Source organism: Phyllostomus hastatus, unplaced genomic scaffold (genome assembly GCF_019186645.2).
Source record: "Phyllostomus hastatus isolate PE091 unplaced genomic scaffold, TTU_PhHast_1.1 phas_scaffold_755, whole genome shotgun sequence".
Classification (NCBI taxonomy): Eukaryota; Metazoa; Chordata; class Mammalia; order Chiroptera; family Phyllostomidae; genus Phyllostomus; species Phyllostomus hastatus.
This window is the reverse complement of record NW_025334039.1, coordinates 2528618-2544537: the sequence shown is the minus strand read 5'-3', so window position 1 is coordinate 2544537 and position 15920 is coordinate 2528618. Positions and strand designations below refer to the sequence as shown.

At 43.1% G+C, this 15920-nt stretch overlaps 1 protein-coding gene across 1 annotated transcript; it reads left to right on the top strand.

Moving 5' to 3' along the window:
• Positions 1 to 8816: 8816 nt before the first annotated feature.
• On the top strand, positions 8817 to 13210 carry ASCL4 (achaete-scute family bHLH transcription factor 4). Its single transcript, XM_045826552.1, has one exon. The coding sequence runs from the start codon at positions 9429 to 9431 to the stop codon at positions 9918 to 9920; it is 492 nt and encodes a 163-aa protein (XP_045682508.1). The 5' UTR covers positions 8817 to 9428; the 3' UTR covers positions 9921 to 13210.
• The last annotated feature ends 2710 nt before the right edge of the window (positions 13211 to 15920 follow it).

Genomic DNA, 15920 nt, shown 5'->3' with positions numbered 1-15920 from the left:
TCTTATACCATGCAGTTCAATAATTACATTCTTAGGTATTTACCTAAGAGAAAATAAAACTATATTACAGACAAATGCTCATAAAAGCTTCATTTGTAATAGACACAAACTGGAAACAATCCAAAAGCCCATCACCCGGTGAATGAATGAACAAACGAATTGTAGAGTATATCCACATATTGGAATACTACAGAAATAAAAAAAGAACAAGCTATTGATATATAGATCAGTCTCAAAAGCATTAAGCTAAGTGAAATAAACCACATACAAAAGATTACATATTATGTGTGCCATGTACATGAAATTGTAGAAAAGGCAAAATTATAGTAAGAGAAAGCGCTAAGTGATTGTCGGGAATTGCAGATGCCTGGGAGGGATGAGACTGCCTGCCAAGGGGCATGAGGGAACCCAGGAACGGTGGGAATTATCTCAATTGTGGTGGTGGTTACACAATTGTATATTTTTATCAGGATGCACAGTACTCTCAAAATGGGTGAGTTTTGTTATATGTAAACATACCTCAGAAAGTCAACTTAAAAAATATGAGGGTCACGAAAAATGGAAGCATCCTAACCCCATTCCCCAAACTACATTAGGTCTACCATTTGCTCTCTCATCGTTCTTGTGTTTATCGTAAGCAATTGTTTACTTTTCTGTCTTGCCAAATAGATTTTAAGTTTTGGGGACAAGATCCATGTCTATCTTATTTAATGCTTTATGACACAGCATAATATCTATCATATACAGGGTGCTCAGTAAATGCAGGCCAAACTGGCATAGTTGTAAGCTATGCTTACTGACTTGCATACCTATTTATTTGGAGATGTATGGCAGATGGATGCCTAAAAGGTGCCGGAGGAGCTGATTTAGGTGACTTACCAGTTTAAAAAGACACCAGGGTGCCAGCAGACAACAAAAACAATGGGAGTACTGACCAATCAAATGAATAGAAATGAACAGTGTTGCTGCTCTTTTAGTATTAAAAACCCAAGTAGTAGGAAGACTGTGGAACAAAGAGGTAGGGTAAACCTTGGAGATAACTGTCAATGAGATAAACCAGATAACAAGCATTAACATTTTTGCTGAGTGGCAAAGACAGATGTAGAGAACAAACTATCTTTAAACGTTATAGCCCCAAGACAAGGACAGGAATGGGTAAATTGGCCTACTTAGGATATCTTTCTTTCAATTGACTCTAATTATGGTTTCAAATCCTGCTTCCGATGGCTCATTTTAAGGAGGGTCTGGAAATAGGACTTTTCATGTGGGTAAACCTGTTCTTTGACATTCTTTGAATTCTCTTCCATAAGCCTGATATTATTATAATTTATTGTATGAGATTCTCACTCATTTCTTTATTTAATATTTGCAGAAAAGGCATTGAAAGGGTAGAGCTTATTCAACAAATATTTGTTAAGTGGTTATTATGTGCCAGGCATTGCTCTAGGCACTGGGGATACAAGAGTGATTAGAAAAAAATACCAGTCCTTGTGGAGCTTACATTATAGTGGAAGAAGATAAATAATAAACAAAGAAATAATTCAAATATAAAATATACCAGATAGCGATAAACACCATGAAAAAATGTGGCAGAGAGGATAGTTAGAAAGTGCTTGGGGGATGGGGGCTGTGATTTCAAGTAGGATAGACAGAGAAGTCCTCATTGAAAAGGTGACATCTGGCCCTGGCTGGCGTAGCTCAGTGGATTGAGCGCGGGCTGTGAACCAAATTGTCGCAGGTTCAATTCCCAGTCAGGGAACATGCCTGGGTTGCAGGCCACGGCCCTCAGCAACCATACATTGATGTTTCTCTCTCTCTCTCTCTCTCTCTCTTTCTCCCTTCCTTCCCTCTCTAAAAATAAATAAATAAAATCTAAAAAAAATAAAAGAAAAGTGACATTTGAACCGAAGGAAGTGAGGGAGTAATCCATGGGGACATCTAGAAGAAGAGTGTTTCAGTCCCAGGGAAGGACAAGGGCAATGGCCCCAGAGAAGGAGAATGGCTGGCATGTCTGAGGAATCACAAGGAGGCTGGTGACACTAAACTGTACTGTCCAATATGGTAGCCTCTAGCCACTAGCCACATGTGGTCACTGAGCCCTAAAATGTGTGTGGTTCAAAGTATGGAACTCTCAGGGTGGAGAGTAAAATAGAGGGATTGTGTTAGCGGCCTCAGTTCTTTACTCTTCCTAGTAACCACGCCCTTTGCAAGGTGACTTTACAGGTCGTCCCAGGAAGAGGTAGAGCCTTTTTCCTCCCCAAGATTCTGAGTTAGCCACACCAGACGTTCTCGAACTCAGCCAAACACAGCCTCCATCACTGCCCCTCCGGCTCACGAACTAAATACATGATTTTTGGATTAAGCTGCTGAGTCTTGGGGTGGTTTGATTGATGGCCATTCTGAGGAGGCCGCCTTCCTTGTCCTGGATACCACCGACTCTCTGCTCTGACCTTGGGAAACTGTTACATGAGTACAGAACATTAAGCATTACGTATTTGGAGCATTATTTCTCCTGGGTTAATGTTGCAAGTCCCTGGGGTAACTCTTCTAAAGGCTGCAGAATAGCTTGTCTTCTCAACAGAGTAGCTGTGGGACTGGAACTGGGATAATCTTGTGTGTTCTGGTAACCTCTTTGGACTTGAAAAGTGGAACAGAGGTGATGTTAAACTAATTCAATTTCTCAGATCTGAAGGAATCATAGTCATTTCGGTGGAGGACCGCCCAAGCTATAACTGCTGAAGGAACCCTGGCTCTGCTCAGGTTTTGGAGTACCCTGCTAGTTGGGACTGAGTGGAATCAGAAACTGGGGGAGCCCTGGATGGTGTGGCCCAGTTGGTTGGAGCATTGTCCGGTAAACCGAAGGGTCATGGGCCCAATTCTCAGTTAGGGCACATGCCTAGGCTATGGGTTTGGTCCCCACGCACTTATACAAGAGGCAACAGGTGGGTGTTTCTCTCTCACATTGGTGTTTTTCTCCCTTTCTGTCTCCCTTCCCCTCTCTCTCTCATCAGTAAGCATGTCCTCGGGTGAGGAAAAGGAAAGGAGGGAGGAAGGGAAAAAAGAAAAAGAGAGGAAGGAAGGAAGGAAGGGAGGGAAATTGGGGGAATGATCTGTAAAATTTAAACAAAGAAATTTGGATGTTGATAACTTTAAATGTTAACCTACAAAGGTAAGGTTTCTTAAACTCTGGGTTTTAATTTATCCCTAGTAATTTAATAATGGGGGGAGTAACTATAAATTTAGGCTACTACTCTATTAATAATTTATTTGATTGTATAACCTCTAGCCAGCTTATATTGGAATCTTCATCAGAGATAGGAAAAGAACCAAGAATGAGTTTTTGGCCTAGGGACCACCAGACTTTGGGGTTAATTTAACTAATGTATTGTTCTGACCTATTTTAGAGATGTTAAGGGACAAAAACTAAACTGCCCATCTATGACTCTGGGATGGCACAGGACAGTAGTAGCCAATGAGGGAAGGTAGAAATTCCAACAGTAAAAGAAATTAAAAAGTAAATGAAAATTTAGCACTAAAGAACATCCATGTGGTTATTAGGATGTGTTTTACCAAGCCTTCAAGGAATAGGTAATTTCCATGTTTTACCAGTGGTTCCAGCGCCTAGAAATAGATGGGAAGCTACTCAATTTATTTTTAAGAGTTTAAAATAATGCTCAAACCCAAAAAGGAGAGCACAAGAATATAAACCTGTGAGCCAGTGTAACTTGAGACTGTAGGAACAAAATCTCTCAATAAAATATTAACAAACTGAATCTAGCAGTGTACTGAAAGAATTATGACTCCATAGGGCTTAATCTCAGGAATGTAAAAAGGCTTAACATTAGCAAAGCTATTATTGTAATGTACTGCAATGATAAAGTGAAGAATAAAATATGTGTGATTGTCTTTAGGGGTGCACTTGATAAAATTTAATAGCCATTCCTGATAATACTCTTAGCAAATGCAGAGTAGAAGAAAATTCCCTTAATCTGATAAAAAATATCTTCTACTTGGTGAAACATTAGAAGCTGTCCCATACAAAAAAAAAAAAAACACCAGGATGCTAGCTATTACTACAATTAGCATTGGATTGAAGATCTTAGGCAGTGAAATTTAATAACAAAAATAAATGAGTTATATTAGCAAGGAAGAAACAAAACTATTGGTATTAGTAGACAATATGATTATAGTTTAAAATGCTGCAAAATCATCTTTCAAAAATAATGATTAGACCTATCTTCAGTGGGATGCTGTTTTATAAGTGTATACCTTTAACAAAGCACGTTGAACTGTATATTTGATATATGTGCATTTAACTGTATGTAGATTTTACCTCAAAAACCACTAGAACTAATAAGAGAGATCACAGAAATGTCTGACTGGATTAAAGATTAACATAAAATAAATCAACAGCTTCGAAGAATGGAAAAATATTCCACTCACAAAAGCAACCATACCTGTGAGACATCTTGAGATAAATATAGCATGAAACATGTAAGATCTACATGAAGAAATCTGTGGAACTTTATTAAAGGGGAAAAATAGATCTGAGTAAATGAGTTCTATGTTCATATAAGAGAGTTCAATGTTTTTTAAAAAGTTAATTCCCACCAAATGAATCTGTGTATTTCACACAATTCCAATTAGAATCCTAAGTTTGTTTGTTTGTTTGTTTGTTTGTTTGTTTCTCCTGGATATTAAAAGAGCAGGTGACATTCTCTGTTCTTCTTTTCCAAATTTGGGCATCCTTGCTCAGTGGCTCTTCCAGGTGAACTGTAGTCAGCCATCCATTCCCCAAGCCCTGAATTTGGTCCTTTCTCTAATTCACACCGAGGTGCCACATGGCCAGGTAAAAGCCTTGTGAAAGCTGTCGTTGGAGAAAGTCACCTTCAATAAGAAAGAAAAGACAAAAACCGTAAGGAAAGAGTGTATTTGACTACACCAAAATTTCACATTTCTATGTGATGAAAGAGACCACCTAGGCAAGGTTAAAATGCAAACAGCGTTTGAGAAGAACAGCAATAAGCAGTACTAAATTGTATCTCAATATGGGCCGTTCACATTTTGCTGTGACGTATATTACCTTTAAAGTAGAATGCAGTGCTGCGGGCAGAGGATTAATAAACGTTCACCCTTCTGCAGGGCAGTTCGACCTTCAGTTTACTTCCTCTTACCTGTCCCTCGGAAGCCTGATAAAGTCAGAATTGTCCACTATTTCCTTGGCCAACAAGCATTACTTATACGAGACCAATTACCTGATTGGTAAATTGCATTTGGACTGGCAACACTGTAATTACCCGATGGGAGAGCATAGCTGTGGGCTTTCCGGAGCGGGAAGACTCTGTAATTGGGCCCTGGTGGGTCGCTGGAAGCCGTGTCTGCGAGGTGGGTACTGGAAACGCTGGCTCCCAGTCGGGGCAGCTGCCGCAGGGATCTGGTGGAAGTCTCCTTTGCTTGCACCCGAGCTGTCACTAGGCTGCAGGCAGGGTAGGAAGGAGCAGCTGTGTGATCGTTACAAGTACTCCCAGGGATGGGGAATGCCTGTTCTGCCCTGCTCCTAAGCTGTTGTCCCTGATCTTTATCCCTCCAAGTGAATCTGGTGCTACATGTGGCCCCTGGTTGTCTTAGCGAATCTCGGTATTTTAGTTGTCCCTAAGAAGACTCCTGGTGGATGTCGCACATGGTGATATAGCTAGTTTACACGGGGGCTACATAGAAACAGACTAATGGGATAGAATTGTGTTTGATAATCAATTTGAGATTTAGTGAACTACACCGCTGGGAAATCGGACTGCTCTCAGAGGTCATACTACTGCGCATGCGTCCCTGTTCCCTCTCGTGACAGCCGCTGCACATTGCAGATACGGGGCCCCAAGACGAGGCACGCCTCGGTGCCGTGAGCCTAGGAAACCCCAGTCTATAACGTGATATCAAGTATTTACAAGTGCGGATCCAAGTGTCTTCACCTCTCCTGTTTCAAGCAGGTGACGAAGGACGGGTCTGAGTTTCAGGGGTGGAAGTTTTCCTTGGCCTTAGAGATACCTTTAAACCGACCGAACCTGATCGTGAGGGACTCGCATTCCCACTTTCACAAGCAGATCCCCACAGGACTGCACAAACGTAGTCCCGGCGTCCTTGGAGGTTCAGCACACCTGTAGATCGATCTAGCCAGTCTCATGCACATGGGACATCTTTAAAGTTGGGGAGTACGTTTGTCTGGTCAAAACCGACTGGAGAATGATTAGGAGTGAGAATCCCCTCTTTTGATCTCTTTTGTCTTAAAGAAGGCAGCCCCCCACCACCACGTTCACAGCGTGTGAGTGAAACAATGCTCCTCACTGGAAAAACCACTTATTTCCAATGCATTTACGCCTTCAAAAAGCGTAAGAAAAACTTTTATCAGCCTTCTTTGTGACCACGTAGATACATCATGGCACTGCCCAGACCCTGCACAAAGACCACCCTGAGTCAGGATGTGACAATTTTAGATTGTGGTGTTAGTGGGGGCAGAGGGGAGGAACTTAGTCTTTCGGTATTTATTCTCTGAGACAAGTTTATAAAGAGCCAGAAAACCTCATCCAAGAGCTTTAAATTATAATAATAAGTCTGTTGCTTTGGGTCAGATCAAGGCTTCCCTTACGTTTTTCTATACCTTCTCTTACTATTTTAAACCCCATTACATTAAAAAAATACAAAAATAATGTGGTTTTTTTGTGATGAGTTAAAGAGTAGAGACATCCATAAGGAAAAATAAACACACCCCATCCCCAACGCCACTCTTTTAAAGTGACCAGTGGCAGAAGTTCACTGTTTGTCTTTCCATTTCACTGTCCGTGCTCACTCAAACATGTGTAAGGAGACACGTGTCATGGAAGCTAGTTCGTCCTGACTTCAATCTGCATGCATCACTCTGCAGTTTGCTCTTTTTCCCTTAACACATTATGGACATCTCTGCAAGTTCTTATGTGTAGATCTAACTTATTATTTTTAATAATATCATAATATCCTAAAAGGATTGATTCTTTTCCTATTGATGGACATTCAGGCTGTTTCCTTTTTTCTTTTAGAAAATCACTGCAAACAATGCTGCGATAGATATTAGTGTACTAGAAATCCATATTGGTGCATTCATTTTGGACAAAACTGTAGGGATCTCTGGGCCAAAGAATACGTGATGGGCAGTATTAATTTCTTTTTCTTTTTTAATTTTATTTATTTATTTTTAGAGAGGGAAGGGAAGGAGAAAGGAGAAGGAGAGAGAGAAATATCAATGTGCGGTTGCTGGGGGCCGTTGGCTGCAACCCAGGCATGTGCCCTGACTGGGAATCGAACCTGCAACACTTTGATTTGCAGCCCGCGCTCAATCCACTGAGCTACGCCAGCCAGGGCTGGGCAGTATTAATTTCAATAATTACATTCCCAAAAGCATGTAGCAGTGTATGCCTCTGCCCCTTCTCCAAATCTTTGCCTGCCCTGGATGTTAGAGACCTTTTTCATTTTGCCGATCTGAGGATGAAACATACCTTCTAACTGTTCTTCCCTTTGCTCCCCACCCCAATCAGTCCATCCTCCACTCTGCAAACAGTGATCTTCTTGTAAAACAAATTTACTACCTCAACTCCCTGCTCAAATACTTCATTTATTTCCTGTCACTCTTAGAATAAAGGTCAGTATCTTTGACACAACAACAAAAAAAAAGCACCTTGTGATATAATCGTCCATCCGCCTCTCTGGTAGGCGTTTCTCCCAACGGGAAGGACTTTCTCCTGATCTAACTCGACTGAGAAATTAAGATGACATTCGCTTGTTTGCTGGAACAAGCCTCATGGAAAGTTATGCCTATAAAAATGCGACTGACATCTGCCTGAAAGGAATAATTATTTCTATTTTATTTGCCTTGATGGAAGTGTTTTTCCAGTTGCTGCGGGCAGAGCACTTAGAGTAAACAGGGAGTACAGGACTTGTCAAAAAAAAAAAAAAAACATGTTAGGGCGACACCTTGGCCCCGGAGGAGTAGGTACAAAGTCTGATCATAAATGCAGGGGGTTTTTGCTTCTCTTGTTTTTAAGTTGGACTTTTCAAGTAGAAGCTGCCTTTAATGTGCTGGTTCGCAGAACAGGAAATCTGATTTTTCGGTGTGATAACACGGTCTTTGACATTAACCAGTACAGTTGGATTTTTAATGACACTTTTATCTTCAAAGCCCTTCACCAACACTGGCGGATTAATTATTCATTTTTTTGGTTGTGTGTTAAAAAGAAAACTCTTCAAAGCCTCATCGTTTCTCCTTGGAATTGGGGCTAGCCACCTTTCAAATGTTGCTTTCCTGCCCCCAAGGGGGAAAATAAATTGCATCTTTTTTTTTGTAAGACAGAATACAATAGAAATATATACTCTTTACACTATGGAAAGATGATGTCCTTATATCCTGGGTGGGATTAGAAGAGGTCGGAAAGCAGTGTTTAAACTGTGTTTACAGTAAGCACTGGGAGATACAACTCTGGCGAAAGGTGTTTGTTCCTCTTCAGTCTTTGGATTCGCTCCTGAAAAGTAGCACAAATACTTAAAGCACCCTGCATGTACCATAACTTGGAATATAATAAGCAGACCCTTACATTTGTTGCAAAAAGTGTATTTCATTCCTGTTCCCTTCAAACAATGCCTAATTGGGTTTTCTAAAGATTTGGTTTTGGAGAAGAAAACTCTCGAGCCTTCCCCAGGGTTGTCCTTGATTTGACACATTTTATAACCACAAGGGAGCAGTCTTTCTTTTGATGAGGTCTTCCCTCCACCTCCCCAGAAATGAAAGAGCAAGTGTAAGTTTGCAAACAATCTAAAAGCCCTTTCCATTAGCTCTGGACGCCGGAAACCACAAAGGGCAGTTCAAGTTTTGATTTTCAAGGAGAAAGCCTCTGGTAAACTTTCGCTCAGCCGCCAGGAGGTCTGTTGGTTCCTGGGAGGAGCTCCTCTGAATCCTTGAAGATTCCTGTGCTCTTGAAGACCCAGATCAGTGGATTACAGTAATTGTAAACCTTAGGTGGCGTCGGAAGATCACTCTGTTTGGTGTGCGCTCACATTTCCAGGCTGGGGGACGGAGCAGAGGAACCCCTTTTGTTATTTTTTGAAAGAAGAAGATCAGAGAGGAAGACGGGGTTTTGAAGTGTGGATTAGCGCTCTTCAATCTTCGCCTAGTACCTCCGTCTGGAACTTTATAAAGAGATCGAGGAGTGCAGTGAATTTACGAAATCATGCAAAGTTTCCTTGAAGCCTGTTCTGGAACGTAGCTTCTGGACCAGAAACTTCTCCCAAAAGAGACCTTCTGCGCCAGGCAGTCTGAATGGACCGTCATCTCCGCTTTGAAGATTTGCAACCTTATTCTCTGTTGACAGACTAACTTCTTGGGTGATCTGTTGGCTTGTCGGGGAAGGATGGAGAAACGGAAACCAGCCGGACTGCTGACCTTGCCGTACCACCTCCACCCGGTGCCCCTGAGCCTGCCAGGGACCCTGTCCCGCCTCCCTCTGAGGGACCCTTTCAGGGTCCCCGTGCATCTGGATGACGCGTGCTGCGCCCGGAGACGACCGTACCTGCCCCTGCCGCTGGACGGCGCCTTCGAGCCCGCCTTCCTCCGCAAGCGCAACGAGCGCGAGCGGCAACGCGTGCGCTGCGTGAATGAAGGGTACGCGCGCCTCCGAGACCATCTGCCGCGGGAGCTGGCGGGCAAGCGCCTCAGCAAGGTGGAGACACTCCGCGCCGCCATCGGCTACATCAAGCACCTCCAGGAGTTGCTGGAGCGCCACGCGCAGGGGCAGGAGGCCCCAGCCGGCCCTCCGTGCAGGCCCGAATGCAACAGCGACGGCGAGTCCAAGGCCTCCTCGGTGCCGTCACCCTGCAGCGAGCCCGAGGAAGGGGGCAGCTAGCGAGCACCGGCACCCCCGCCCTGTCCCGGGCGCCCGTTGCACTGCGCGCCTTTGCAGCCTCGTCTAAGGGTCTTTCTGAAGGTGGTTGCATTTTTAATCTGGTTGTTCCTCCAGGGGGAAAAAAAATCGTAGGAAAAAGAAATTAGTACTTTAAGGGGAAAATGATATTCTGACATTCTGGTTGGATTTTTCCCCTTTTATTGGCTGTGTGCCTGCAATTTAAAGGTGCTTATTAAGGAAACTCTTCTGTACTTCTCCAGTGCAAACTGCACCAGATTCGGAGCACCTCATTCTAAAAACTCAAAGGGCAGTGACAGTGGGAATTTCCCGCCGTCACTGGTGCGTAAATGATATACATAAATACTGAAATAAACCCAACCTTAACCGAAGAAGAACTTTCCAAAAATAAATAAGTAAATGGCAGTTCTTAAGATGAGAGGAATGTTTTCCTGCATTCCTTCCTTTGGGAATTATTTTAGAAATGTAATCGGCACCGCGCATTGGGTCAAGGGGACTCGAAGCTGACACCAGACAACACCTTTATCAGCGCGTGCTGCCAGACCAGTCTGTGCTGCTGACGGAGTACGTGAACCGTGGGTCTAGAGAAGACACAGACATTCTGTATGTGATACATCCTGTTTTATCAAGAAGTGTTTATTTGGAAACTTCATAGAATTTAGCAGGTCAGATGTTAGTGCCAATCATCTTTTTGGAAGAGGATGCAGAGTTGCGTGAACACATTTTTCCTTTCAGTTGTTTTTGTCCACTGGCTTTTTGGTTTTGTTTTGTTTTGTTTTTCCTTTTCCTTGCATCGTCCCTTGTGGTTCTTATTCAATTTTTGGTTAAATTGAAGTGACACTGTGACTTTTTTTTAAAGTAAATGCTTAGATGGTTGAACAGGCGGACTGGGGTTGGTCCGTTCTCAAACGTTCATCACAAGGACAACTTCCAGGTGTACTGGAATTATCTAGCGACATATTGTGGCTTGTTCTAGTCTTTTAAAAATACTTAGCTCTGGTCGGGGCTTTTTTTCTCTGCAAAACAATAATCCAGAAATAAGTTAAAAAACCTGACATATTGTTGTGTTGGTTGAGCCTTGTCCCACAAAGCAAGGGGTCACCGGTTGGGGCCTGGGCCTGGGCTGCAGTTTGTCCAGGTGGGGGTGAGTTAGAGAGGCTCAGCGTTTCTCGCACTGATGCTGCTTCTCTCCCTCTCTTTCTTTCTCCCTTGCCCTCTCTCTCTAAAAATAAGTGAATAAAATCTTAAAAAAAAAACCTGACACAAGAAGTTAAACTTCCTCTCTCTAAAGTTATTTTCCAACATGCTGATCATGCAGGCAGCTTGGGTCCGGGGCTGGGGAGTGGGGTTAGGAAGTACAGAAAGGGGCAAAACTGTCAAGGGCGAGCCCTTTCAGAAATCTGTCTCCCTTCACCCCCACATTGGCCTTATGAGGTCGGTTTTATTACCTGCTTTTTACAGAGGTGTCGATGGAGGAGAGCTAATATTCAGTGAACATCTTTTACATGCCAGGAATTATACTGAGTGGTTTTTAAAAAAAAACATTTGTTCTGTTTAACTTCCATACATCTGTGAAATGAGTGTTACACATACTTTGTGGTTTGGAAAAAAAAATGAAGCCCAAAGATATTACTTGCGTTGCCCCGATTAGTGTTGCTACAATTAGTTGAGCTGAGAGCCAGTCCTGGCTCTCTCTGACCCCAAAGCCCAGGCTTGCTGTCTCTTTTATCATGCCTTCCCTTTCTCCCAGCAAATGTCACTTGACCCGTGGGATGCTGAACCCATGTTAGAAAGTATAGTTACTAATATTTATAACGATGACTATAATGGTATTCTATCGCTTTCAGCTGCGCGGATAAATGATGTGCAATGATTCACAACCAAACTTTCCTCTTTCTTAAGAACAGGGAAAGAGCCTATCGGTTTGAGTGAACAAAATGTAAGAGCCGTTATTCTTACTCGTCACTTAATTGCAGCCTTGCGTTCTCCTGTAATATGTCCATTATGGTCTCCAGGCAGGCTGTTATTCCGTGTGGGGGTTTCCATGGAGCAAGCCTAAGTGAGATACATTTACTAACTAGGAAAAATAAAAGTTGGGGTGGGGGCGGGGGAGAACGCCCATGTTATCCTCCTAGGTGAGTTGGAGGAAATGTTAATTAACCAAGTTGCTAAGAACCTTGAGAGACTGTTTTAGGGGTCTTGGTGGGGCAGTAGTCACACTTTCCATTCCTTTATTCTATTCTCTCTTCCAAAGTAGGAATAGTAATAATAAGAGTGTATTTTCTTTCATCTAGACAGACTATGTGATTACTTTTTAACTGCAGGAAAAAAATAAATACTGTTTATTCATTTACTTCTTTAAAATAAATGTATAAAATCTGTGAACAAATATACTTTGCTGAGATAAGTGACTTATAAAGAGAAGGACAAGGGCAATTTTATTTTATATTTTTTTAAAGAGACCTTTATTTTGGATAAAATGCCTTGAGAGACTTTTAATGTGGTTTTGTTTGAAGCCCTATTGAGAATAAGACAATGATTTTGAGAAACCTTAAAAAAAATAAAATCCCAGCTCAATTATATAACCTTTTTAGAGGGAGAAAAAAATCAAGCAGTTTTTTTGGAACCTTCCTGATGGCTCACAGGAGGAGCACCAACCCAGGAATGAAACCTTTTAAAATGTTCGATCTTCCCTTTTCCTGTGAATGAACGCTAAATGAACCATAGCACCATTTACTGTCAAAAAGAAGAAAATTGGTTCTAGGTACTGTACTTTCACCATAGCATCCTTACCACAGTCATTTTTTGCTGTAAACATTTTCACCACAGAACTAATTGGCCATAAGGCGATTTTGCTGTAAACAAGCTAAAATATAACTGGTTGACACTTTTGGTTTTTGCTTGTTTGGTTTCATTTCCCCATTGACGAATCAACCACGCTCAGCCCTGAGCTTAATGCATTTAAGCCAGTTGTCAGTTTGGTTTCATTTCTCCCAATGGAGTTTCCACAGTGACTCCCATCTCTATGTTACATGTAAATTTCACCTAGGCCTCATCCTGGTCTATTCAGTGTCGAGCAGGTGTGCTGGTGGCCATGCTCTGCCAACAGCATTTCCTCCAGATGAGGATGATTTGCCCCGAGAGCTGGTTTCTTACTCTGAAACCCGCTATGCAGGGAGAAGAGAGTTCAGCCCACATCTCCCACAGAACAAAGCCAAGTGCTTAGGTGCGACCCGCAAAATAAAAATCAGTTATTGGCACACTATTACCATGAATCTACACACGTTTTAATGTATTTAAATATGTTGTAGTTCTCAATAAACTTTTAAATTTTGTTATGCTCTTTTTCATGTCTCCCTTTTACTTTTTGTGATTTTATCCTTTTTATGGCAAAATTGGCTTGTGGCCAGTCAGTTAGGCAGTGAACATGTTTGCAGTAAAAATGCTTGGGGAGATATCCACGGCAAAGATGCTGCAGCGAAAATACCAGACGTGCACAAAATTAATTACCAACAAGCTATGTACAAGCAGTAGAGGGGAGTTCTATGGAAATGATGCATTCATGAAAAGAGACACATTTACATGGCCTTCAAGATCTTCCCTGTTTTGGGGGCCACTCAGCCCAGACATAGCCATTGAAGATAATTTATTGCTTTTCCAGCAGTCCCTGTGGTTCATAACCCTAATTAATTGCTGTGACACCCCAACCCCAGCCCAAGGTATACAAGGAAGGAGGGTTAGTGTCAGGGTGTGGCAGAGTGTGCCCTGGCCTAACTCTGCCACTTAGTGACCTGCTGACATTGGAAGAGCCCTAACTTCTGTGGTCTCGGTTCCCTAGGTTAGGACACATGAAGATTCGGTTGCATCATGTTTTAGGCCTTCCAGCTCGAAAATGCCATTCATCTGACATGTGCAAAGTCAGAGACTGGGGGAAACAAAGGTCAAGAAGACGTGCCCACATGGCCATGGCCACTTCCTGTGCATAATACTGCCGCTCTCTCTTTCTGAAACCTCTTTCCTACCAGAAAGATCCAGTCGCAGAGCGGCAGCTTATTCTTCTAGTTGCTGTCACAATGCCTCATTTTTGAAAAAAACAAGCTCTGTTATTTTTTGTTGAATAGAATTCAAAGAATCCTACAGTCTAGAGGAAACATGGACTGCTTTGCCCCAGCACGAGGAAAAAAGGTGTAAGCGGCATGACTGATGTCCAAAATGAAAAATGCTACGAGGATACAGAGCAGTTTCAAGTGGGTAGAGAACTAGGAGGAGAAGCTTGCGGGGCTGTCACACTGAGGGGTGCACATGGGTGAGAATTGCAGGCAGAGGGTGCACGGGGCACAGAGATGTCTCAAAGCAGGGACTGCGCTCACAGGGTAGAAGCTGAGTAACAGGATGGCCGGATCTAGGGTCTAGATGGCACTGAAGGCCGGGTTAAAAAATCTTGAACTTTATGTTTTAGACAATGGGGAACTGCTGAAAAAACTACCTTTTTGTGTGTTTGGAAAGAGGGTAAACTGTCCAGTCCTGGGGTTGACGACCACTCTAGCAGCAGGCCAGTAGGGTGTTGCAGTAGCTGGGAGAGGAAGTGAAAGCCTGACCCGGGGCTGTGGGAACAGGAAGGAGCGGATGGACTGGGAGACCGCGTGGGAGTAGCACTGAGCGGTCTTGGCAACTCAGAAGACGGGGAAGGCGGGCCAGGAAGAGGGAGACGTTAAAGACAGCTCCAGTAAGTTCCCATCCAATGAAATGGGGAACACAGAAAGAGAAGCAGATTTAAAGGGTCCAAGTCTTGCTTTGGAGGTGCCGGGTTTGAAATACTGATGGGCCCTCCTCTCCATCAACAATTGGAAATGCTAATGTCAAGGTCAGGAAGGAAGTCGAGAACAACTGCAGACTTGACTCATACACATATAGGTAGACACGGGACTGGCTGAGCTCTCCCAGGGAGAAGAGCGATGAGAACAAGAAAGGAGAGCTGGGGCAGGCCCGCTCTGCAGGAGTGCAGAGGAAGAAGTGTCTTCGACGAGGACGAAGAATTTAGAAGGAGAAGCAAGCTGGTATGAGATCCTGGCAATGAAACGTGGATACCATTTTATAAGGAGGGAGTGGGTGACAATATCCTATGAAGCAGATGTGTCAGGGAGTGTGTGTGGGAGGGACCCATTGGACTTAGCCAATAAAAAGTCACTAGAGGCACTTGTCAGAGCATCAAAGGGGTGGGATGAGGAAGCAGAAGTAGGGTGAAGACTGCCCTCTTTTTTTTTTTTGAGATTTTATTTATTTATTTTTAGAGAGGAAAGGGAGGGAGAAAGAGAGAGAGAGAGAAACATCAATGTGAGGTTGCTGGGGGTCATGGCCTGCAACCCAGGTATGTGCCTTGACTGGGAATCGAACCTGTGATGCTTTGGTTCGCAGCCTGCACTCAATCCACTGAGCTACACCAGCCAGGCAAGACTGCCCTTTCAAGATGCTTCATGGTGAATAACAAAAGAGAGCTGAGATGATCTTAGATCATCTTCCCCCTTAGGGAAACCATTTTGGGGAAAAGATAGTATATCACAGATAGTGCTGAGCCTAAGACCTTAGAGGTGAAAGTTCTAGTTGATTCAGAGACTCATAGGTGACAAGGCTTCAAGGAGTCTGAAGTCAAGTGGAGCTGAAGGTCCTAGTAACTGGGGGTGGAGCCACAGTCTCAGGGGAAGACTGAGGTAGGTGCTGAGGTCGGGAAGAAGATGGGGCAGGGTCTGTCACTGGCAGGAAACAGTGATGAAAAGAAGAGGGTTTACCTTTGATACTATTTTGTGTTAGTTTCAGGTGTGCAGCACAGTGGTTACACAGTCATGTACTTTATACAGTGTCTCCCCTCCCATTTCTAGCACCCAGGGGCACCACACACAGTTATTATCACAACTATTCCCTGTGTTTACATCCCCATGACTGTTTTGTAACTACCAGTCTGTACGTCTCCATCCCTTCCCTTTT